A 26,271-nucleotide genomic window follows, 5' to 3' on the forward strand; every position below is an offset into this window, starting at 1 on the left:
GGTAAGGTCGCTAGCAGCTAGCGCTATGTGCGCAGTGATATGATCTACGTTCTTTGATTACGAGAAAATGTAGTTTATACTTTTCGAAATAGAATCATATGCGCTTAAATGATATCAGAATGAAAGCCATAGCCAGTTTTAACCACCGGTTAGCTAAACCTAGCTAGCTGGCTAAGCTAACTAAACCTAGCTAGCGGCAGTGTTTGTGTTTTGTAGCTTTAATGAGGGGAAACTAACTGTAGTAACTAACTAACTGTCTGAGGAGAAGAACAAACCCAAACAGTCAACATGTCGCTCAGAAAAGAAGGTAAGCTGAGGTAACATCGCTAATTCGTTTTATTGTGCTGAAATCTGACTGTTGATGCTGCGGGGGCACTGCCAGGTGTGCTAGGCATAAATAGGTATGTGCGCGTGCAGTGCCAGGTGTGCTAGGCATAAATAGGTATGTGCGCGTGCAGTGCCAGGTGTGCTAGGTATAAATAGGTATGTGCGCGTGCAGTGCCAGGTGTGCTAGGCATAAATAGGTATGTGTGCGTGCAGTGCCAGGTGTGCTAGGCATAAATAGGTATGTGCGCGTGCAGTGCCAGGTGTGCTAGGTATAAATAGGTATGTGTACTAGGCATAAATAGGTATGTGCGCGTGCAGTGCCAGGTGTGCTAGGTATAAATAGGTATGTGCGCGTGCAGTGCCAGGTGTGCTAGGCATAAATAGGTATGTGCGCGTGCAGTGCCAGGTGTGCTAGGCATAAATAGGTATGTGTGCTAGGCATAAATAGGTATGTGTGCGTGCAGTGCCAGGTGTGCTAGGCATAAATAGGTATGTGTACTAGGCATAAATAGGTATGTGTGCTAGGCATAAATAGCTATGTGCGCGTGCAGTGCCAGGTGTGCTAGGCATAAATAGGTATGTGTGCTAGGCATAAATAGGTATGTGTGCGTGCAGTGCCAGGTGTGCTAGGCATAAATAGGTATGTGTGCGTGCATTGCCAGGTGTGCTAGGCATAAATAGGTATATGCGCGTGCCATCACTCCATTAAGCTAACACAACACCTGTGTATCACTCAAACTATAAACTCTTCAGGTATGTTTTTATTTTCAGGTTTTCCAAATAATATGTTTTGAAGCCACAGCTCTTTCTATTGCTCCACTGTAGTTACCTTTAGTGCTTGGACCCCTAAATATAGTAACATGGATTAAATGGGATGTTGTTTTAATTCTGTAAAAAAAAAAATGCTGATAATTTGCTGTTTTCATCAGTTCCATCAAAATGGATGAGTATTTTCCATCCAGTGTTACGGGATATTTGTTTAACTCCAGTTTTAACCTAATTGAACCCTAATCTTTGGGAAGATGTGAAAAATTGAGCTATCAAGATGGACACATCCAAAATATCGCAGTGTAGTTTGGGTTCTAAGGGGACGGATCTGCATGGACATGCATGTATGGGACTCGTGTGATCACTGTAAATAAAACCACTTGGAGATCATCACACCGTCTTTGTCTTTGAACTGCTGCTGCGTCGGTCAGGTTTGTGCTCTGGGTTTCATCTGTGAACAAAAATAACTGGTGCCCCCCTGCTCACTACCCAAGAACCAGAACCCGGGCAGGAAACATCACTACTGACCCTTTGCACCCTGGACACAATTTTTTCAGCTCCTCCCTTCTCTCAGGCGCTACAGAACTTTGTTTACTAAAACTCCCAGACATAGGAACACTTTAATTTCCCCAGACAATCACCCTGATTAACAACTCACCATAATTATATTCACTGCTTCATATCTATAAGGCCCCGTTCACACTGCAGGTAAAAGTGGCCCAAATCTGATTTTTTTGGGGTCAAGTGACCAGGTCAGACTTCTTCAGGAGTAGTGTGAACACTCAAATCTAGCCCAGATCTGATTTTTTCAAATCAGATTCAGACCACTTCCATATGTGGTCCTGAATCAGACCCAAATCTGATTTTTTCCAATGTGGCCGCAGTGTGAACAACCGAGGCGGATTTGATGCGACTTTTTACGTCAATCTACATCGACATTCGTCACAATTATGCGCCGGCGAGTTCGCACACAAACGTGACTACGCCTACAGAATGGATCAAATAATCAAAAGTTGCCCTCGACATCCGAAAATTTTCAAAACACTGCGTCTCTGTGCTGTCGTTACACAAACATTTAGAAAGAAAAGCGAAAACGCTTACTTCCTCCATAACCTCGCCAACTTTAGCGCAACGGCGTGCTGCGTGTGACGTTGTTGTTATTGTTCGTTTGCGCATGCGGGTCAGTTCGAAACAGCAAACAGTTCACACTGGTATCTGATATAGGCCACATTTTAAAAGGTAATGTGAACAGCCAAACAAAAAAAATCAGATCTGAGCAAAATATCAGAATTGAGCATTAAGACTTGCAGTGTGAACGCGGCCTAAGTGCTGAATTATCAGAACTGTCAGTCATCACATCATCGGTATATATTAAAATATACTTGAATAGTCAGTAAGAATAACGAGTGACGTTTTCATATTTCTGCAGGTTTTATATTTTAAACAATGTTACTGTAGTGTATCAGGTTTGTGTTTTATATTACAGACGTATCTCAGTCTACCTCAGTTTTATTTATGTTTAAAAAACACTGCACATATTTTAAAACACTTTATTCACCAGAAGGTGAACAGTTAGTGAACCTCCTAACACTAAACTTGCACTAAATTCTCAGGTTACTCTGTTTATATTTAACACTTTGCACTATTTTATTACACTTTATTAAGCATTTCTTTGATTTTCTTTCATTTTGCACCTTAAATGTTAAGAGATAATTGTTAAGTGTTCATTGTGACTTTAGACTTATGTTTACATTTGAATTATTTGAGGATTATGATAAGACGAAGGTTTAGCTTAAAATAAAAATGTTTAAATTTAATATATTTTTCTCCTGGTCCTTATTTTAAATGGGCCATAAAAAAGTTCAATAATTATTGATATCGACCGATATGAAACACTGATATCGTGATACAGTTTTCGGCCATATCGCCCAGCCCTACCGTCACCTCAGACTGGATCATTAGGGAGAGATGTTAGAGATAAATAAATACTACTTCAATTTTACACTTTTACACGTTTACATTTTTATCCTGTTTCTATACTTCTGTAAAGCTACTTTGAGACGATGTCCGTTGTTAAAAGTGCTCTACGAATAAATTGAATTGAATTGAACTAAAGATAAACTCTAAAAGGGAAAATCTGCACCGCAGTTCAGCAGCCAGAGAAAACATCATGGTAATAATAATATAGTCATAAAATCGAAACTAATCAGGTAATGATTATAAATATTAAAATACACATCATTTAAGGTGGATATTTCCTTTCAATGTCTGCTGATTTACTGATTTCTCCACTGTGTCAGTATTTCAGGCGAAAGTCCTGCAGAGACTCTACCCTGCTACGCCAAAGGTAGAAAAAGTCCCATGGACTCCTGTCCATCATCCCCAAGCCACTAAATGCTTGAAAGGTTTTCAACTGAAGCCAAGCAAAGTGTCTGGTAAGGCTACACGTTATACTCTTATTTTACGGTAATAAATATTTTGTGGGTGTTTACTCTTTCTAGCTCACATTTTGATCTATACAGGTCATGCAGGATTGTCTGCTGTATCAGGCAGGAAGGTGTACACCGTCCTCCCTCCACCTAAAGACTACATCCCTGCCAGTGGAGATGGATTGGGGTCGCTCTCTGATGCACAAGCTGTCAATAATGCAGATGAGACGCCTGGTAAGTGTGTGTGAATGTAGTGCAATCCACACACACACAATCCCTCCAAGCAGAGGAGCCGTCACTAGGATTATACTCTTAACTGCAATAGTGTTACACACACAAATTATTCTTTAGTGGTACTGACAGGAACAGAGGCTATGCCATCTTCATTAAGACAGAGGCCACACCTCCTCCTGTTAGACAGACAGGTACAGAGGCCACACCTCCTCCTGTTAGACTGACAGGCACAGAGGCCACACCTCCTCCTGTTAGACAGACAGCCACAGAGGCCACACCTCCTCCTGTTAGACAGACAGGCACAGAGGCCACACATCCTCCTGTTAGACTGACAGCCACAGAGGCCACACCTCCTCCTGTTAGACAGACAGGCACAGAGGCCACACCTCCTCCTGTTAGACAGACAGGTACAGAGGCCACACCTCCTCCTGTTAGACAGACAGCCACAGAGGCCACACCTCCTCCTGTTAGACAGACAGGCACAGAGGCCACACCTCCTGTTAGACTGACAGGCACAGAGGCCACACCTCCTCCTGTTAGACTGACAGGCACAGAGGCCACACCTCCTCATTTAAGACTGACAGGCACAGAGGCCACACCTCCTCCTTTTAGACTGACAGGCACAGAGGCCACACCTCCTCATTTAAGACTGACAGGCACAGAGGCCACACCTCCTCATTTAAGACTGACAGGCACAGAGGCCACACCTCCTCCTGTTAGACTGACAGGCACAAAGGCCACACCTCCTCCTTTAAGTCTGACAGGCACAGAGGCCACACCTCCTCCTTTTAGACTGACAGACACAAAGGCCACACCTCCTCCTTTTAGACTGACAGGCACAAAGGCCACACCTCCTCCTTTTAGACTGACAGACACAAAGGCCACACCTCCTCCTTTTAGACTGACAGACACAAAGGCCACACCTCCTCCTTTTAGACTGACAGGCACAAAGGCCACACCCCCTTCACTGTGACAGATTGAATGAGTAAATATTTACTCCCTTAGTGAATGTGATTAATAAAACAGACTTATCTCTGATCATCACATAAGGAGATGCTTTTAAGGAGAATTTTAAAAACTCTAAATGATTAACCGAGATGTGGCGTCTGATTTCATCTCATACCGTTTTAATGGCAGTAAATGAACAAACATTCTTGTTCACCAGAGCAGATGATTGGCCTGTAAACAAACCCTTGTGATGAGCATCACACACATTAGTAGTGTCAACGTGAATACTGATGTTCGAGTACTGCAGCGCTGTTCAGCTTCGCAAACACGGGACACGACTCTCAATCCTTTCCTTAACATCACAATTTAATTTATTACATTTTCACCTTTAATAGTGTTTAAATATTGTCAAGAAACATTAAATACTGAAAATAAACCCCAAGGTTAAGACGACGCCTACGCTCCCTGTGGGATATAGCTGCATATACAGTAGCTGCTATAATTTGTCCACAGAAGAAGACCCGAAAGCCTCAACACTTCATCACGGATACACTTTATAGTGTTTATTGATTTTATTTTAGGTCGGAGGCTAATAGAGTTACGTGAGGTATGAAATCGACCCCAAGCAATAGCACAAAACTTTCTCTGGTTCAGACTCAGCAAACGGTCTAATACGTGTTAAAGCACCCTGAGAGGATTAAGATGTTTTTGATTCCACTCAGCTCCATCAGCCTCTGGATTTACAAGGCAATTAATAACTAGATCCTTCTGATTCCTAGCATTAAAAAGGAGAGACGCCGTTCTCAGCCGGATGGCCCGCTTTTCCCAGGAACCTATCCCGATTTATATTCATATTCGACGTACTTCATCAGACGATATTATAATTAAAATACTGGTGGCTGAGAAGCGATGATCTTCCCACCATCCATTTCTTAAATACTCTAACTAATCGTTTTCCTGTGGTTCAGAAACCTTATCGCTCTTATTAGGGGATTCTGTCAGTTGTGGCAACCCGAAATAGTTCCGAAATGGTTCGTGCGGTAATCGCAGACACGAAAGAGACGAAGCGGGACGTCGACGACGGGAGAAAGTTGATTAAAAACGTTAGGAGAACTGATTTACGTGTTAAAAGAATGGGTCACTGGAGATTTTACTCATATTTACAGCAGATGATCTCGGCTTCAAAAAGATGATGAGATCTCTAAGATTAACGAGTCGTTATTTAAAGCGGCAGCACGCCGGATTTATCCAATCAGGGTTGTTGATGCGTGAATATGCAAATGAGAAGAAGGTTACAGCAGGGTTTAGGAATGTACAGTGTGACACAAGGGCAGATTCTGAAGAGTCAGGATTCAGTGTTAAAGGTGGGGTCTCTGATGTTTGAAAGCCAATGTTGATATTTGAAATCACCAAAACAAACACGCCCCTAACCCAAATGGGTCCCACCCCTGCATCGATAGCTCCGCCCACACATACATACGTAACCCAGGCAACTAATGGAAAGAAATGTGTCTTTATCATAGCTGAAGGGAAGAACAATACGATTGTAGATAAACAAACAAGCAAAAATGACACACAAGAATAATCATGTAAAGGACAAAGGCATATATTAGTTCTGTGTAACAAAGCAAAACCAAACGCGGTTGTAGCTGCGTCTCTACATTACTACGATAGAAAAGAGGTGTTATTTGTGTAGTAACAGTGTTTAGCTCAGGAGTTATTGACTCAGGAAACTCCAATCTGTGAATATGTGACCAACTTCCTGCTCCTTCAGTTCTCTCCAGCGCTGGAAAGCTGATCCTATATTAACACGTCCTACTTCTTACCTTATCGTAAGTCTTTCTTCACTTTCTTTCTTTGTTTTTATCCTCCATGTCAATGTTAAAACCGCTTTCTGCTAATGTCACACATGCGCACTGAACACTCTCTCCGCCCATATCGACAAGACACGCCCCTTTCTGCTCATTGGCTACACGTTTGTTTTGATTTTTGTTTTGTTTGTCGTTCCGACTCATTTTCTGAAGCATTTCTCAAACATCGGAGACCCCACTTTTAAACAGTAGGAGCAGTGCGAAACCTCTGACCACATAAACACAGGATTCTGTTCAGTTTATAATCACACAGGGAAATATTTCAGGTGGGAAAATCCCTAAACAGAGCAAACTGTGTCCGTCACAGTGCCACTTGCCTCTGAGTGGATTACGGTGCGAAGCAGCAGAAAGAAAACGTGGAAGGCAGTCTGCATGCATATCGGAGGAAGTATACGTTATGCTCCGTTCACGCACACAGCAAGACACGGCCACATAATGACCCGAGACCATTCGTTTTCAGTGAGTGACAGCGACTATTGGTACCTCGATGTGGGCGTGTCCATCAGCATGATAAATCTAACAAAGATCTGCATACAGAGACAGAGAAGTAAAATTTATGCATTTAATTCGTTAAAGACATCCATCAAAGTGCCTCTGAGTCCACGTTCAAAAACCAAAACACGTACAGTACAGGATATTTCATGACCGCACGACATTTCTACAACAAGACAGGTGACCACAGACGATGTTCTCTTTTTGCCAGCTAAGGCAGGAATATATAGTGACGGTTCACTGACGGTAGAAGGACGAGGGGTGTGAAGCGGTTAGTCTTGTTCACTCCAACTTGATGAACTTGTATAACTTCGCACCGTAATCCACTCAGAGGCAAGTGGCACTGTGACGGACACAGTTTGCTCTGTTTAGGGATTTTCCCACCTGAAATATTTCCCTGTGTGATTATAAACTGAACAGAATCCTGTGTTTATGTGGTCAGAGGTTTCGCACTGCTCCTACTGTTTAAAGGTGAGGTCTCCGATGTTTGAGAAATGCTTCAGAAAACTGAGTCGGAACGACAAACAAAACAAAAATCAAAACAAACGTGTAGCCAATGAGCAGAAAGGGGCGTGTCTTGTCGATATGGGCGGAGAGAGTGTTCAGTGCGCATGTGTGACATTAGCAGAAAGCGGTTTTAACATTGACATGGAGGATAAAAACAAAGAAAGAAAGTGAAGAAAGGCTTACGATAAGGTAAGAAGTAGGACGTGTTAATATAGGATCAGCTTTCCAGCGCTGGAGAGAACTGAAGGAGCAGGAAGTTGGTCACATATTCACAGATTGGAGTTTCCTGAGTCAATAACTCCTGAGCTAAACGCTGTTACTACACAAATAACACCTTTCTATCGTAGTAATGTAGAGACGCATATATATATATATATATATATGCGCGAGAGAGAGAGAGCATTGCATTGCTATATTTACTGTAGCATCAATGAGATCTTGGTCCACTTGTTCACATCACGACTCTTTCACCGTAATTTAATAGTAACGCTTTACATGATTAAGTATCATGTCCAGTTTAGTTGTACAGCTAACAGTCAGGTCTGATTTTAAATCCAATACCTCAGTAATAGTTTGGGAGATTTACAACTTTTAGACATATTTCATTTTCCTCAACTGCACCAACTTATCATGTTTCATTGTGTTTATTACCTACCCAAAGAGCTTCGTGAGAAGTTCCCTGATTGGTCAGTAGTGCAAGAGTGTGTTAGAAATATTTAGTTGTTGCCTACAGAGTCTAGAAAGGTCACGGAGACATTCTCCTTTCTCACAGCAGCTATTTCAGTGACCGTTATCAGGATGTAAAGGTCGTTTATTTCAAGTGTTCTTTTAAAATATTGCTTGCAGCAGCTTTAATGTGATATGAACTTCCTTTACACTGTGGAATAAGGAACTAAATGCCGGTCGCTCATATCGCTTTGAGATGGCAAGTGATAAAAATAGATTCTGTTGAACTCGGGTAGCACAATAACATCACACACACACACACACACTCCCATTATCCGTATCATTAAGTACTCCGCTCTCATCTGCCGTGTCTGAACCCTCCCGCTCATTACAATGAGGTTTATGGTGAAAGGTTTTGTGATCAGTGGCTCCGAGCTCGACTTGAAGGGCACTTCAATCACAGCGAGGGTTTTAACCGGACATCTATATAAAAGGAGGAAAACTCTACAGGATGTGCTGTTTTAGAAAACTTCACACGGCTGTCGATGATTTTTATATAACAGCGCATCGACAAAGCGATGTATTTCTTAATTATTCATAACATAAAATGTAATGACAAGCCAGGATGTGTTTTTTTTTGTGTTCAGCTAAATTGCACCATGTTTCCAAACAGCTTTTAGTCTTCATCCGAAGGGGGAAAAAAATCAGTACGTTTAGAGTCGGCTAAGCAGAGCGCATTAACGGCTTGCTGTTTTTTAACAGCTGTCGTCGTTTGCATTAGCGACGCACGGGGAGTGTTTTTGAAAGCATGGACCTCTTAACACCTGCATTAACATGTGATCTGTATAAGGACGTCACTATCGTTATAACAACAACGCCACAAATCATCTTCCAAATCATGCACGCTTGAACAATTAGTGTGTCCGACCATAATTGCAATCATTTTGTGAAATGTAAATCAGATTAAAGTGACTAGCACCGTGCCACAGATCGCATACTCTTGTTCTGTTCTCCTTAACATTTTTCTATCAGGGTTGACGTCACGTGACGTGACATACGGCTAAGTACGTTGACCCATACTCAGAATTTGTTCTCTGCATTTAACTAGGGATGCACCGATACCACCTTTTCTCTTCCGATCCGATTCCGATACCAGAGTTTGCCAGTATCGGCCGATACCGATCCGATACCTGTGTTCTTTTCTACCTTTAAAACTAAAGAATGTAAACAACTCACTTAGTTATTAAGATTTATTTGTTTCTGGGAAAGAAATACAAAAATGCCCATATTACTGGATGATAAATGAAAACACAAGAAACCTTAAAAAAGTATTAATGCAGTAACAAACAGTACTTTTAACAGTTAGTGGTATAACAATCTAAACCATTTATACTGCAATTATTAAATTTAATTATTTTCTGAAGAAAAGACAATATTTTAAAGTGAATCTTAAATTAGAGCTCTTGAAACACAACACAAACTGTATTAAACAGTAAACCTTACACCCAAATGAGCGACATGTTTAACGCGCTGAGGTAAATGGAAAGGGTTCCTGCTAAACTTGTCTGTCTGTCGCAGGCGGTTGTGCAACATATTTCCTATAAAATTTATTATATTTATTTTCATTAATGTAATTTAATATATAAATGTATTTTTCTTACAAGTTTAAGCAAGAGTCTATGATGTTTGCTGTTCATTAATAAACCACCACGTGCATGGGCGTCGGAAGTAAATAAAAAGTGGGCGTGTCCTGTCCCACACACACATAATGGTTCCGACGTCCATGGATTTCAGGAAGCAGGAGCGTGGTCAATGCTGTAGGTAAAACGCGGAATGGAGTTTAATTTATGAGGGCATTCCTCAAGCAGAAAGGATTTGACTGGTTCCGACGCCCATGACCACGGGTATTGGATTTGGATCGGTCACGCACCACCGATACCCGATCCACTCAAAATGATTGGATCAGCGTCGATACCGATCCAAAATATCGGATCGGTGCATCCTTACATTTAACCCATCCAAAGTGCGCACACAAACACCGCGAACACACACACACCGTGAACACACACCCAGAGCAGTGGGCAGCCATTTTTGCTGTGGCGCCCGGGGAGCAGTTGGGGGGGTTTGGTGCCTTGCTCAAGGGCACCTCAGTCGTGGTATTGCGGCCTGAAACTCGAACACACAACCTTAGGGTTAGGAGTCAAACTCTCTAACCATTAGGCCACGACTTTCCCCAGGACTTCTTCTTTCAAACCTTCCATGTAGCCAGTGAAAAAACTTACCACAAGGTGTGTTTTGCAATCCAGACTTCTGGATTTTTTATTTTGGAAGCAGCTCATGACAACAATCAAGGTGACAGCGGAAGGTTTTAAAGAGAAACATGGTTGTGTTTAATGAGGCTGTGCATTAAATCTCGAACAGTAAAACTCATTTGGAAACCTAAAGGAAGTTTTTGATCTAAAGTACCATCTACTGGTTTAATTCCCCCAAATGTGCATGAGATACGTGGGCAAGTATCTGCTCTAAGCAGACTGTAAGAAAATTCAGCAAGCCGTTAAGATTTATTTCCTTCGCAATATAAAGGTGTGTGACTAATTAGACGAAAGAAGGCTAATTAGATGTTGATGTATGTATCCTGTGCCCCGAGACCTTCTCGCTAATGTTATCTGAACGGGAACCTGTGACACTGATCTACTTGTACACATCTGACCCACCATTGCTTTGTCCAGTTGATCTTCCAGGATCAGAAGACCGCAGCGACGCTGAAGATGACCGTGCAAGCAAGAGGAGGAAGCGAAGGAGGAAGAGAAAGTCAGGTACAATCTCTGATGGGAATCCACCTATCGCTGCTGCTGCTGCTGACGACAAAGCCGAAGATGCTGAGGAGAGAAATACAGGGAAAGCAGAGGGCTCGGAAGGTCTCAGTAAAAACAAGAGGAGGAAGATGAAGAGGAAGAGGCACAAAGAGAAGCTGCTCGCACTCGGCCTCCTGCCCCGATCCATGGCCCTCGAGTTCACTTACAAAAAAGATGAGGAGGATGAAGAAAAGAAGGTGGAAGAGGTTGTGGACTTTCTTCAGTCTACAAGAGATCTCTATTTCTCAGATCGTAAGTTGCTAATGAGTGTAAAACAGTTGGGTTCATGCAAAATATGACTTTTTTGAACATTTAACCCCTTTTCCACCAAAAAGAACCGGGTGCTGGTTCAGAGCTGGTGCTGGTGCTGGTTCAAAGTTGGTTCCACTGGTGAACCTTCTAAGAACCGGTTTGCCTTTCCATCGGTTAGAGAGCATCACAGAGTCGAGTCTGACGTCACTGTATACGTGTCACGTTACACAGCAACGTTAGCGCAGCAGCGGCAAACACAAACACAACATCAACAATGTTGGATGTTGCTTTACTGTTAATGCTCATGGCTTTGTGAACCTACATTGACATCCAAACTCGGCGAATCCAACGTGTACGTGCAGCTCCATGTAATCTGTATAAACGGAGGTTGTAATCGAGAAAGTACATAACGTTATTTTATCATTTACACAGAAAAAAAAGTTAGCCTTAGCATGTAGCTACTTACTATCATGTGTGCTGATAATTGATCATATTGCGGTAAAGTAAAAGTGTATTTAAACATTAGTATACTTAAGGTACATCATCAAATGCGCTAACAGTAGCCCCGCCCCCAGGCGCTAACAGTAGCTCCACCCACAGGTCCTGACACAAGCGGTTCTTAAGTCTAGACCAGCAACGTTTTGGTGCTACTTAAGAAGCACTTTTCCTGGTTCAGAGACGGTGCTTTGGCTGTCGAAAAAGAAAGAACTGGTTCTAAATTAGGCTCCAAACCAGCACTCAAACTGCCTCGGTGGAAAAGGGGGCGTTAAAGAACAAGCCAGAGGGAGCACAAGTGAGGAAAACCTCCCTGGTGATGTGAGGATGAAACACAGAGTCTCATTTAGCATTTTTATTTAGTAAAAGTCGTGTGTGAAGGTTTACATATGCCAAAACAAAGAAAGTTTTTTGTTTTTTTTAAACGCATGTGTTGCTCATCTGTAAAGAGCACAGCACCTTCCTGGCACAGCTCATTTGCATGTAGTTACGCCCATTAAATTCCATAAAAGGTAAACAGCACAGACAGCTGGAAGAACGAAATGAACAATCAGGGGAAAAGCTGAACGACAGAAGTGGAAGTTATTTTTACTAATTTCTGTGTCAGTATACTAATTCATAATAATAATAATAATAATTAATAATAATAAGCAAATGCTGAATCCTTCACCATTTTTATACACCAGAATTTTTGTCATAACTTAAAGATTAGATATATTTGTCTTAAAGGTGAGGTGCACGATGTTTGAAAAATGTTTCAGAAAACTGAGTTGGGCCGACAAACAAAACAAACGTGTAGCCAATGAGCAGAAAGGGGCGTGTCTTGTCAATATGAGGTGGAGAGAGTGTTCAGTGCACATGTCAGACATTAGCAGAACGCAATTGAAACATTGACATGGCGGATAAAAACGAAAAGCAAAAAAAGGCTTACCAGAAGGCAAGAAGTAGGACACGTGTTAATATAGGATCAGCTTTGCAGCGCTGGAGAGAACTGAACGTCTTCCGTGTGAAACGGAGCTAAACCTTCAACGGTACAACACACAGTACTACAAAAACACATCTGTATTACCATAGTATTACTCATTGTGTCCATTTATTGATAAAAATATCCCCTCGGCCAGCCGCCCCAGCAGGTTCTGCCATAATAGCTGCCTGGGTTATGTATGTATGTGTGGGGCGGAGCTATCAAAACGGGTGACGCCCATTTGGGTTAGGGGCGTGTTTGTTTTGGTGATTTCAAATGTCAACATTGGCTTTCAGACATCGTGCACCGCACCTTTAAATTCTGAATTTCTGAGTAATGATAACAATTGATTTATTATTTACAAAACGCCAATAACAAGGATGGTACTCTTATTCACCCTTAGTTCTGGATAGTGCACTTATTAGCCTGATCTAGTGAACTAGCATGAGGATGTGTTTTTGATAAAGACTCCAAAGCTCTCCTGTACACTGCTCTGGACCAGGGCGTACACTCAATTCTGGAAATGTCATAAAAATAAGCAGTTTGACCCTGAAGGTATATTTCAGATCTAAAAGTACAGCTATTCATGCAGATTATTTGCTCAGAAGTCAGGCTGTACATTAGTTTGGCTTCTAATGAGTATATTTAAATGCTGCTTTTTTTTTTTTTTTTTTTTTTTTTTTTTTTATACAAACGATTTTCCCTCCGTATCCAGCTTGATAAATGAGGTCCGTCGTGAGGAAGCAGACTTTAGAGGGAACCGTCGGCTTCTGGGTGGCGCCAGATATTGGGATTATAAATCATTTGAGTACACAGGGGTAGAAGATAAAAGACAAACCGTATGATCTTATTGTGAGTTCTGGGATGAGCTCAGCAGCAGCAGGAGGAGGAGGAGGAGGAGATGCTGAAGCTGTTACAGAAAGCTCCTCATGAAGAAGTAGGATAACTAGAAGAGTTTGAGGTTTAGTTTTATCATCGAATAACAGTCGATATTTATCATACCTGCAAACTCACAAGAGGTGAAAAAGGTGACAAAGTTCGAAATTCCCTTGAACATGGAAACAAGGGAAAAGACAACATTTGCTTCAAGTGAAAAAAGCACTTTTATTAATCCTATTTTTACCAAAATTTCTTGGAAATAATTTTTCTCTATACAATTTGAGTGCCTTGGAACCTTAATAAATTGATGAACACAAATATTGCTATTTCTTTTGTTTTTTTGGCCACCACAAGCCTTTCAAGTGCCCGTTTTCGTTGTTTAGCAATGTGTCTCTTTATTGCTTTTTGTTCGTCCTCTGTGGCTTGAAGTGAGGGACGAAAGAGGTGATTGTCTTATCTTGCTTCTGAATGCTGATTGGTCAAAAGACGCGAGGACGATTGAGACGTGAGGCGTCATCTGCTTACTAGTGCTTCACACTCCAGTCCAGTTGGTGGCGGTGAATGCACCAAAAGATGGTTTGACATCCGCCATAAAAAGTCATTAGAAGTAGAGACGCGAGGCATCAGCTTGATAGACGGTATACTTACACTGCGTCCAAAACCGCCACCTAAGCACTACTTTGCCTAATTATTGGATGGAAGTAAGCGGTTTCGGACGCAGCTGAAAGAAGCATGTTTGGCGTTTAGTCAGTGAAATTAGCTAGCTTGTTACGTTTTGTAAATTAGCTTGCTAAGTTAGCTAGCTAGTTAATTCTTTACATGATCGCAGACAATAAACACGTCAGGTCTTCTTGAATGCTTTACAGCGTAGCTTCATTTTTATAACATTCACGGAAGTCAACAGCTAATTTTATACCAGATTCTAATCACGACTGGGGTTTTACCCATTTCCTCTTTCTTCTCTTCGTCCGCCCCCAGGCTCCCGCAGTGCAGGTGATCCCTCCGTCCTTCTCAGCGCGACAGAGTCACTCTTCACTCGTCTGTCGGACAATACGTCTCCCCCCGCCGTCCTGTCCGTCCTCGTGAGGCTCAGAGAGCTGCTGCGTCAGAGGGAGGTGGAGAAGTTACACACCGTGCTGCAGGAGTTCACACAAACGTCCACGCTGCCTAAAGGTGAGCGAATAAACAAAATTATTCCCAAATTTATTTCTATTTATAAAACTTAAACAAGTTGAATTTGATGTCAGAGATGTTTCAGAGAAGGATTAGACCTGCCTTGTAAGGGAGAAGCTGAATACACGTCATGACCTCTCAGATCATTAACCAAATCGCACGAATGAAGATCGGCGCATGTTCCGCGCAATCGAGCGTGTCATTCGGCGCATTATCCCAAGCATTATCTTGTCATTAGTGTCAGGAAATGCTCACCGCATCATTTACGAGTCCCTCATTCATGATTGAAGAGGATTCTTCAGAATAATTTGCTGTGTTTGGTTTTGGTTTGTTGAAGAATGTATGATGACGTATCTTGATGTATCGCCATAGCGGATGAAGTTTAAGGTGCAGTCAGGCGTCGATCTCCACTCGCTCGGCACTGATGGAGACGCACGTTTTCCGTGACGCTGCCGTGAGCCATCTGAATAAATACACAAGACGTACATTTGAAGTAACCTGACAGGCATGTTTCACAGTCTTTAGAAGCATGTAGTCAGGAAGCTGCTCGATGCAACTTTGTTGATCCTTTGTTGAATGCACAAATAAGAATCTGTGTTTTTATTTAAGCAAAAATTGCTTAAACTGGGAAACGTATCGAGCAGCGTCTAGGTTGACAAACTAATATAAGCACTTAGTCTACATCTTCTACACAGAACACCAGAGTTCCTGGAGTGAGATGCTGAAAACCTCAAGCCTCAAACCACCAAACACTTTGTGGGACAGCTGTTGGCTTTTGTTGGACACAAAGGGATTCACACGTGGACGCTGTCCTCCTGCTGTCCTCCTCTGGTCTGCTGTCCTCCTCCCCTCTGGATACCGACCGGCAAGATCAACAGAGAGATTAGTCTTCCTCAGAATAAAGATCCCTGATTAGTGCTAAAAGTCTGTCATTTGGTTCTACAAGACCCAAAATATCCCAGCTCTCGTATGCGTTTGATAATTATGGCTAATGTCCTGCTTGTTCTGTGTGGTGATTGAAGTTCAGGTCCTTCAGATGTTCTTTACAGCTCACTAACGCTTCTCAGCACACTAAGAATCAATGGACTACAGCATCTGTGCCCGAAGCTTAATTTTTGGCCTTCGGAGAAAAGACCAATCAGGAGCGACTGAAGTCGTAAAGTGTTTGCTTCATCAATTTCAGGGTCCTTACACACCAACATTTCGTAGAATGGTACTATAAATGCTGGATATACTTTATGTAAACTGCAAAGGGGAATCGAGCTGGAAGCGATGGCTGAAAGTAATAGTTAAATTTACACACTGTTTCTCTTAACCTAATGTAGTTGATTAAGCGATACATTTCTGACATCCAAACTCTGATTGTAATGTTGGCTAATGGTCTAATGGAAGCTTTTAGCTACTGTGATTTTGTGGATTCTGGCACTGTATGACACAATAATTTATACAAATATACAACAGAATATAGACATATTTTGAAGCCAAACCACCTTCTTTTTACCATTCTCTAACTTGAAAAACTGCCACGTTACAGTCCTGTGGACATTAGCCGCGTTCACACTGCAAGTCTTAATGCTCAATTCGGATATTTTGCTCAGATCTGATTTTTTTTGTTTGGCTGTTCACATTACCTTTTATGTGGCCTATATCAGATACCAGTGTGAACTGTTTGCTTTTTCGAACTGACCCGCATGCGCAAACGAACAATAACAATGACATCACACGCAGCACACCGTTGCACTAAAGTTGGCGAGGTTATGGAGGAAGTAAGCATTTTCGCTTTTCTTTCTAAATGTTTGTGTAATGGCAGCACAGAGACGCAGTGTTTTGAAAATTTTCGGATGTCGAGGGCAACTTTTGATTATTTGATCCATTTTGTAGGCGTAGTCACGTTTGTGTGCGAACTCGCCAGCGCATAATTGTGACGAATGTCGATGTAGATTGACGTAAAAGTCGCATCAAATCCGCCTTGGTTGTTCACACTGCGGCCACATTGGAAAAAAATCAGATTTGGGTCTGATTCAGGACCACATATGGAAGTGGTCTGAATCTGATTTGAAAAAATCAGATCTGGGCTAGATTTGAGTGTTCACACTACTCCTGAAGAAGTCTGACCTGGTCACTTGACCCCAAAAAAATCAGATTTGGGCCACTTTTACCTGCAGTGTGAACGGGGCCTATGATTTGGTTTAAGTTAAGTCATTGTGATCCTCTACCTCTCTCTTTTCTCTTCAGATGAAACCGAAGCAACCTGCACTCTCTTCCACTACTGGATAACCGAAGTTCTTCCCATCCAAAAGGAAACAAATGCTCAACCATGACGCGCATGCGGTTCTGCAGTTTGCTTTCACCTCCTGAGTCAGCTCTCTCTTTGAGTATTAAGAATATTAAGGTCTGCATTTACTGCCATCACAGTTTAGGCATCTGATACTTTCATGAAAAGGTGTCCAAAACAGCGGCCTTATTCCCGTATGGGTGTTTTATACCTGCCAGGGCAGTGGATCTGAAAGTGAGTTTTATGTTTACTTTTCAAAGCGATTTATAACTGAAGTGAGACGTGACCCAACTGAGGGTTAAGACATCGGTTCCAAAAAGAGACCAAAAGTGGCAGCTTGGAGGTGCTGGGATTTAAAATTCCAAATGCCTTCACCATTAAGCCCACTTCCTGAAGCATAGCCAGAGGGTAGGTGAAGTTTTTAAAGACTTTATTACACTCTTGGCAATCACAACCCCTTATCATCGTTATAATAAATTGTCTGTGATTTATATGGATTCGGTTTCCAAACATCCAAAACCTCAATAATGCAAAAGCAACCGAGCTTTCAAACAGGACCTAATGTCTGAATTTCAGAAAAAAGTGCTGTAACTACAATAAATGTCCTAAATATCGCTCTACACATTTAAAGACCTAGTCCAGTGCTAGGGTGCTAGGTTATACTGAGTGAGCTTTGGCTTGCCTATAAAGTGGTACAGATGTAATGCAGAATATATGATGATTAGGCTTCATTCTGTTCAATGGACTAGATTCACAAGAACGTTTTGACAGATTATGAGGCTATTTTGGAGAACGTACTTTCCAAAACAGCTGCCTCTCGAAAGTTCCGTATCTCGAATGTATGTATCTGTGTGGAAAACCACCTCTATGAGGTTCAGCTTGATTTTGAAGAAACCCCTTGATGAGCAAAACCAAGTGACTCCATATGTAACAAACAGATATGCTTTATGCTTTACAAACAGACATGAATTGAGCCTCCGTTTTAATTTGTGTTAGTTATGGATTTAATAATAACCTTAAAACCTCTAAAACTTACTGTAAGCACAATGTTTAAAAATGATCTTTTAGAATATATAAAGGTTTGAAGGATTCTTGCCTTTATCTTTTATCTTCTCAATCCACGAGCTCTCCTGATGCTGCCTTAACTAGCGAGCTAAAGTTACCTCAGGATGTTCCTTTCTCGCTAGCTAAAGTTGTCACCGGGAAATATCCCTTGATATTATGTTATTTTTTGCCATTTAAAATTGCCACAGGAGGTTATTTCTTGCTAGGAGGTTATTTCTTGCCACAGGATTAAAGTGGGAACAAGCTTCTGTATCAGATTTATACTTTTTTTAATCAAATGAGGAATACCTCTTTATTTTATTTGTGCACAATTTTGTCAAAATAGAAGATTTGCATTACAGTTACGATTTCTGCCATTGCTAATTCATCACAATTAATTACAGGTATTTAAAATTCTTTTTGTATTTTCAGTATCTGCGTTTCTCAGTAACATAACATGTATAGTCAAAACTCTAGCTTGGTCCTATCAAAGTTAAAGGATTTCAACGAATATTTATGTGTAAACACTCAGTTAATTGCAGCTGGCCTCATTTTCCTCATAACCTTCATTATAAGACCTTTAAAATTTGCACATTCTGTCAATTCACTGTTCGTGCTGATTATAAGCTCTACAATACCGAGCTCATAAACATATTTCTCAATCAAAACGTCTTGTCCATTCATAATGAGTAGCCTCTGGCTTAGCCTCTTAGCAGCTAATTATCTTAGCAGCAAATGTCAACGCGCCTTCGCTACTCCCTTTCCTCACTGCATTGATGGTGACATTTAGTCTCCGACTCAGGCCTGAGCTCTCATTATCTCTATGCTGCTCACACAGTCCAGCAGGAAATGAAGGTCAAAGCAAAGACAACTTGGTCATGCACGGGAATTACGATAAATGATTTCTGATTCAGGAAAAGTTTGTTGTGGCGATTTAAGAACTCTGTGCACTAAACTGTGTGAGAGTTTATCAAAGAATCTTGCCTCAGGTCAGATGAGAGCCAACCAACATTTTTTTGAGAGGAAGTTAGTACATGCCCTTGAAGAATTACCTGCAAAAATAAAACCATGATATTTCTTTTGGCGCAGTGATGAAGCGGATGAATAAATTTTTTCTCTGTTACTTAGTCGATCCAACATATTTAGCATAATGCAAATTGTAAAAGTGTTTTTAGTGATTGTCAAAACCTTCAGCTGTTTTTCTCTTCTTAGTCATTAATTATCATCAATTTGATGGACAGGACTTTTTTTTTGTTTGTTTTTCCAAGCATCCCCAATGCTGCTTTTTGATAAAAAATAAAAACAAAAAATAATAATATTATAATATTGAAATTTGAATAATATTGAACACATCTGCAGTGCCATCTGCTGAATCCCAAAATTTTTGAACAATCCCGTCCACTCCCACAGAATATTTTGACTAATCCCACCACACCATGTGGGGTCCCCCAGGGCTCCATTTTGGGGCCTATTCTGTTCTCCCTGTATATGCTCCCTTTAGGGCATATTTTTAGGAAATTTGGTATTTCTTTTCATTGTTATGCAGATGACCTGCAAATTTATCTGCCCTTGAAACGCAAAGATACCTGCTCTCTAGTGCCCCTACTGCAGTGCTTTGAAGAAATAAGACCTGGATGGCACTAAATTTCCTTAATTTTAATGAAAATAAAACAGAAGTGGTGTTGTTTATGCCAGGGGGAACCTGTGAGTCAGTAGACCTAAACCTCGGTGAGCTGAATCCTTATGTGAAGCCCTTTGTAAGAAATTTAGGTGTTGTTTTGGATTGTGATTTTAAATTGGACCAACAGATTAATTTAGTAGTTAAATCATGTTTCTTCCAATTGAGACAACTCACCAAGGTGAAACCTTTCCTGTGCTCTAAGGACTTTCAGGGAGTTGTGCATATTTTTATCTCAAGTCGCCTTGATTACTGTAACAGCCTTTATTTAGGTATTAATCAGGCCTCCCTCTGCAGACTGCAACTGGTCCAGAATGCGGCAGCTCGCCTATTGACGGGCACACGAAAGCGGGAACATATGTCTTAAAATATTGGTGCTTGTTTTTAAATCTCTTAATGGGTCAGCGCCAAGTTTCTTATCAGATTTGATTAATCTGTACACTCCGTCAAGAGTGACTGAGGTCTGCTGACCATTTGCTCACCAATTTTCACCAAGAGTGAAACTGAAGAGCAGGGGAACGAGCCTTTGCAAGTGCGGCCCCAAAGCTCTGGAACAGTTTGCCTCTCTATATTAGACAGGCTCAAACACTTGAGGTCTTTAAATCTGCCCTAAAAACTTATTTTTACAGTCTGGCATACGATGCCATGTGAGAGCTGCTTGCTTTTTTTTATTGTTTTATTGTGTCTTAAGTATTTTTTCTTTTATTTGTGTGTTTGTATTAATAAACCATGTGTACTTTCTGTATGTACAGCACTTTGACAAACACTTGTTGTTTAAAAAAAAAGTGCTTTATAAATAAACTTGACTTGAATTGACACCAGCGTTAATGATTAAACACTTAAAGATTAACCAATCCAATTCACTCCTGTACAAACAAAAATCTATCCCACTCATTCCTGTACAAGGATTAACCAATCCCACACACTTCTAAAGAAAGATTAGCCAATCCCCCTCACTCCTGTATAAATATGAACCAATCCCCGTTACTTTTGTAAAAACATTAACCAATCCCACACACTCCTGTACAATGATTAACTAATCCCACTCACTCCTGCATAAGGATTAACCACTCCCACTCACAACTGTAGAAACAATAACCAATCCCACTCACTCCTGCATAAGGATTAACCAATCCCACTCACAACTGTAGAAACATTAACCAATCCCACTCACTCCTGCATAAGGATTAACCAATCCCACTCACAACTGTAGAAACATTAACCAATCCCACACACTCCTGCATAAGGATTAACCACTCCCACTCTCAACTGTAGAAACATTAACCAATCCCACACACTCCTGTATGATTAACCACTCCCACTCACAACTGTAGAAACATTAACCAATCCCACACACTCCTGCATAAGGATTAACCAATCCCACTCTCAACTGTAGAAACATTAACCAATCCCACACACTCCTGCATAAGGATTAACCACTCCCACTCTCAACTGTAGAAACATTAACCAATCCCACACACTCCTGTAGGATTAACCACTCCCACTCACAACTGTAGAAACATTAACCAATCCCTCTCTCAACTGTAGAAACATTAACCAATCCCACTCACTCCTGCATAAGGATTAACCACTCCCACTCTCAACTGTAGAAACATTAACCACTCCCACTCTCAACTGTAGAAACATTAACCAATCCCACACACTCCTGTAGGATTAACCACTCCCACTCACAACTGTAGAAACATTAACCAATTCCCAACACTCCTGTAGGATTAACCACTCCCACTCTCAACTGTAGAAACATTAACCAATCCCTCTCTCAACTGTAGAAACATTAACCAATCCCACTCACTCCTGCATAAGGATTAACCACTCCCACTCTCAACTGTAGAAACATTAACCAATCCCTCTCTCAACTGTAGAAACATTAACCAATCCCACACACTCCTGTAGGATTAACCACTCCCACTCTCAACTGTAGAAACATTAACCAATCCCACACACTCCTGTAGGATTAACCACTCCCACTTACAACTGTAGAAACATTAACCAATTCCCAACACTCCTGCATAAGGATTAACCACTCCCACTCACAACTGTAGAAACAATAACCAATCCCACTCACTCCTGCATAAGGATTAACCAATCCCACTCACAACTGTAGAAACATTAACCAATCCCACACACTCCTGCATAAGGATTAACCACTCCCACTCTCAACTGTAGAAACATTAACCAATCCCACACACTCCTGTATGATTAACCACTCCCACTCACAACTGTAGAAACATTAACCAATCCCTCTCTCAACTGTAGAAACATTAACCAATCCCACTCACTCCTGCATAAGGATTAACCACTCCCACTCTCAACTGTAGAAACATTAACCACTCCCACTCTCAACTGTAGAAACATTAACCAATCCCACACACTCCTGTAGGATTAACCACTCCCACTCACAACTGTAGAAACATTAACCAATTCCCAACACTCCTGTAGGATTAACCACTCCCACTCTCAACTGTAGAAACATTAACCAATCCCTCTCTCAACTGTAGAAACATTAACCAATCCCACTCACTCCTGCATAAGGATTAACCACTCCCACTCTCAACTGTAGAAACATTAACCAATCCCTCTCTCAACTGTAGAAACATTAACCAATCCCACACACTCCTGTAGGATTAACCACTCCCACTCTCAACTGTAGAAACATTAACCAATCCCACACACTCCTGTAGGATTAACCACTCCCACTTACAACTGTAGAAACATTAACCAATTCCCAACACTCCTGCATAAGGATTAACCACTCCCACTCACAACTGTAGAAACAATAACCACTCCCACTCACAACTGTAGAAACATTAACCAATCCCACTCACTCCTGCATAAGGATTAACCAATCCCACTCACAACTGTAGAAACATTAACCAATCCCACACACTCCTGCATAAGGATTAACCACTCCCACTCTCAACTGTAGAAACATTAACCAATCCCACACACTCCTGTATGATTAACCACTCCCACTCACAACTGTAGAAACATTAACCAATCCCACACACTCCTGCATAAGGATTAACCAATCCCACTCTCAACTGTAGAAACATTAACCAATCCCACACACTCCTGCATAAGGATTAACCACTCCCACTCTCAACTGTAGAAACATTAACCAATCCCACACACTCCTGTAGGATTAACCACTCCCACTCACAACTGTAGAAACATTAACCAATCCCTCTCTCAACTGTAGAAACATTAACCAATCCCACTCACAACTGTAGAAACATTAACCAATCCCTCTCTCAACTGTAGAAACATTAACCAATCCCACTCACAACTGTAGAAACATTAACCAATCCCACTCACTCCTGCATAAGGATTAACCACTCCCACTCTCAACTGTAGAAACATTAACCACTCCCACTCTCAACTGTAGAAACATTAACCAATCCCACACACTCCTGTAGGATTAACCACTCCCACTCACAACTGTAGAAACATTAACCAATTCCCAACACTCCTGTAGGATTAACCACTCCCACTCTCAACTGTAGAAACATTAACCAATCCCTCTCTCAACTGTAGAAACATTAACCAATCCCACTCACTCCTGCATAAGGATTAACCACTCCCACTCTCAACTGTAGAAACATTAACCAATCCCTCTCTCAACTGTAGAAACATTAACCAATCCCACACACTCCTGTAGGATTAACCAATCCCACTCACTCCTGCAAAAACATTAACCAATCCCACACACTCCTGTACAAGGTTTAACCAATCCCACTCAGTCCTGTAGAAATATTAACAGATTAACCAATCCCACACACATCTAGTGCGTCCTATGTTAATGACCATGGCCTTCCTTTGTCCTGTCCTGAGGTTCAAACCTGACTGCCCATTCCTCTTTTCCTCTTATTCATTGGACTGCAAATAGACAAGATTCTTCTACAATGCTTAAAAACTGACTCGTCCATGCTTTTAGAATTTTTTAAAACAGGCTTCACGCTTGAATGAATTATGTGATGATTATCCACCGGAATATCTGAAAGAGCACAACTCTCTGGAGATTCCAAGGGCATGTGGCATTCTGGAACAGAACAAACAAGAGTAACTAGGTATTTAAAAAGAAAGTGACAATGTTCTGAAAGATCGCTGTACCTTGTACCCTCATTAAATCCAACTCGCACCATGTGTCTGGTTCATTAAAGCCATCCCTTCTACATCTGCACGAGCATGTCGGAAATGAAACACCAGGTGCACAGAGTGTGGTGTGTGACTACGGTCCTTATTACGAGGATCTCCGTGGGGAGAGACAGGAAAAGTTTTTATTCAGTCAAGTAAACAAGTGGTGAAAGATTCTTTGAGGTTAGTGATGTACAGATCTGACAGATGTGATGTACAGTAATTAAAAGAGAAACGTCTACAGCTGAATCCATACACCAAGGTAAGAAACTGTTATGACAGACTTTAACAAGGTTCACCGACTTTGTTTACCCTGTACATCCAAAGAGCTAGATTGAAAAAAGTTCTCAACAGCGCTTGATAGAAACGGAGCTGAATGTTCCTGTTGTTATGTTATGACAGACACTTATGACACATTTAGCAACAGTTAATCTTAGTATTCAGCTTGCCAAATAAAAATTAATAGCAGAGCAGATGTAGGGGATGTGGTGGACTGGTGGTTTACATACCTGCAAACTAGTCGCTTTTCGGCGAAATACGCCGTTTTTCATCAAAATGTCATTTGTGTGAATCGTGTAGATCCAAAGAGTTTGGGGGGGGTGTCAGAGCACACTGATCAGCAGACAAATCAGATGTAGAGTAAGAGTGCACAACTTTAGTCAAGGAGAGCTAGCCAACAATGATTGATGATTTCCTTGCTCTGACACCTATTTGAACCCACCACCATAGGTCGATATCACCAAATGTGCAGCCCTCCTTGACTGAGGGGATAGAGAAAGGGGCTCTGAAACAATACTCTCACAATGCTAGAAAAAGTGTAAGTAAATGTGTAAACTTGAGTTTGCCTTTGCAACCTTACTTTTGACAGTTCTGCACTATGTGGTCAATCAAAAAGGTCAAACACACTCTCACTCTTTTTATATTCTCTCTCTTTATTATACATAAACACACACAATATCTATCTATCTATCTATCTATCTATCTATATATATACATATATATATATATATATACACACATACACGTGTATATCAGTGTGCTCATCCAATAATTAGGCGAAGTAGTGCTTAGGCAGCGGTTTTGGACGCAGTGTAAGTATACCATCTATCAAGCTGATGCCTCGCGTCTCTACTTCTAATGACTTTTTATGGCGGATGTCAAACCATCTTTTGGTGCATTCACCGCCACCAACTGGACTGGAGTGTGAAGCACTAGTAAGCAGATGACGCCTCACGTCTCAATCGTCCTCGCGTCTTTTGACCAATCAGCATTCAGAAGCAAGATAAGACAATCACCTCTTTCGTCCCTCACTTCAAGCAACAGAGGACGAACAAAAAGCAATAAAGAGACACATTGCTAAACAACGAAAACGGGCACTTGAAAGGCTTGTGGTGGCCAAAAAACAAAATAAATAGCAATATTTGTGTTCATCAATTTATTAAGGTTCCAAGGCACTCAAATTGTACAGAGAAAAATTATTTCCAAGAAATTTTGGTAAAAATAGGATTAATAAAAGTGCTTTTTTCACTTGAAGCAAATGTTGTCTTTTCCCTTTATGTTCTTGTCAGAGTTCTTCATTTTAAGTTCTCAATTTTTCTTGGGGGTGGGGGGGTATTTTCGAACCTTGTCACCTTTTTCACCTCTTGTGAGTTTGCAGGTATGGGTTTGTTGGTCAAGGTCTACCAATAGGAAGGATGTGAGTTTGAATCCCTTGTCCACCAAGCTGCCACTGCTGTGCAAGGCCCTTAACCCTAAATTGCTCAGCTGTATAACGAGATAAGTAGTGAAGTAAGTCACTCTGTATAAGGGTAATCTGCCATACATGTAAACGTATAACCTCCATGACTGAGGATCTTGGAAAAAAAAATGACATGGAAAAGAATGTGATGCAGATGACGCAACCAACCGATGACACAAAAATAGTCCAACTCCAAATCTTAACAAAACCCTCAGATTATCCAACAATCTGGCAAAAAATTCCCAAATAAATCCCCAAATCCTCCATAAATCTAATAATTCTCAGAACAAATCCCAACAAATCTTAATTAAAATTCCAGCAGCTGCCATCTAATTCTCTGTCAATCCTGCAACAATCCTCCAACTCTATCATCTTTGGTTACTTCACCACTGTCACCAATTGTGGAATCTTTTAAATCATAATCCAATTAGTGTATCTGCTTTCTGTTGGATTATAGGTTTTATCCTGGTTGTACAAAACAGAGCCACAACTGAGAGCATCATCAGAGGCTGTGTAATCAT

The 26,271-nt window shown here is 41.2% G+C and overlaps 1 protein-coding gene across 1 annotated transcript; it reads left to right on the plus strand.

Annotated features, from left to right (window-relative positions):
- Positions 1-20,658, plus strand: LOC132852006 (glutamate-rich protein 1). Its single transcript, XM_060879003.1, has 6 exons — positions 1-307; positions 3,396-3,530; positions 3,618-3,758; positions 10,972-11,349; positions 14,666-14,860; positions 17,096-20,658. The coding sequence occupies exons 1-6, from the start codon at positions 289-291 to the stop codon at positions 17,179-17,181; spliced, it is 954 nt and encodes a 317-aa protein (XP_060734986.1). The 5' UTR covers positions 1-288; the 3' UTR covers positions 17,182-20,658.
- Positions 20,659-26,271: the final 5,613 nt, after the last annotated feature.

Source organism: Tachysurus vachellii, chromosome 10 (assembly GCF_030014155.1).
Source record: "Tachysurus vachellii isolate PV-2020 chromosome 10, HZAU_Pvac_v1, whole genome shotgun sequence".
Classification (NCBI taxonomy): Eukaryota; Metazoa; Chordata; class Actinopteri; order Siluriformes; family Bagridae; genus Tachysurus; species Tachysurus vachellii.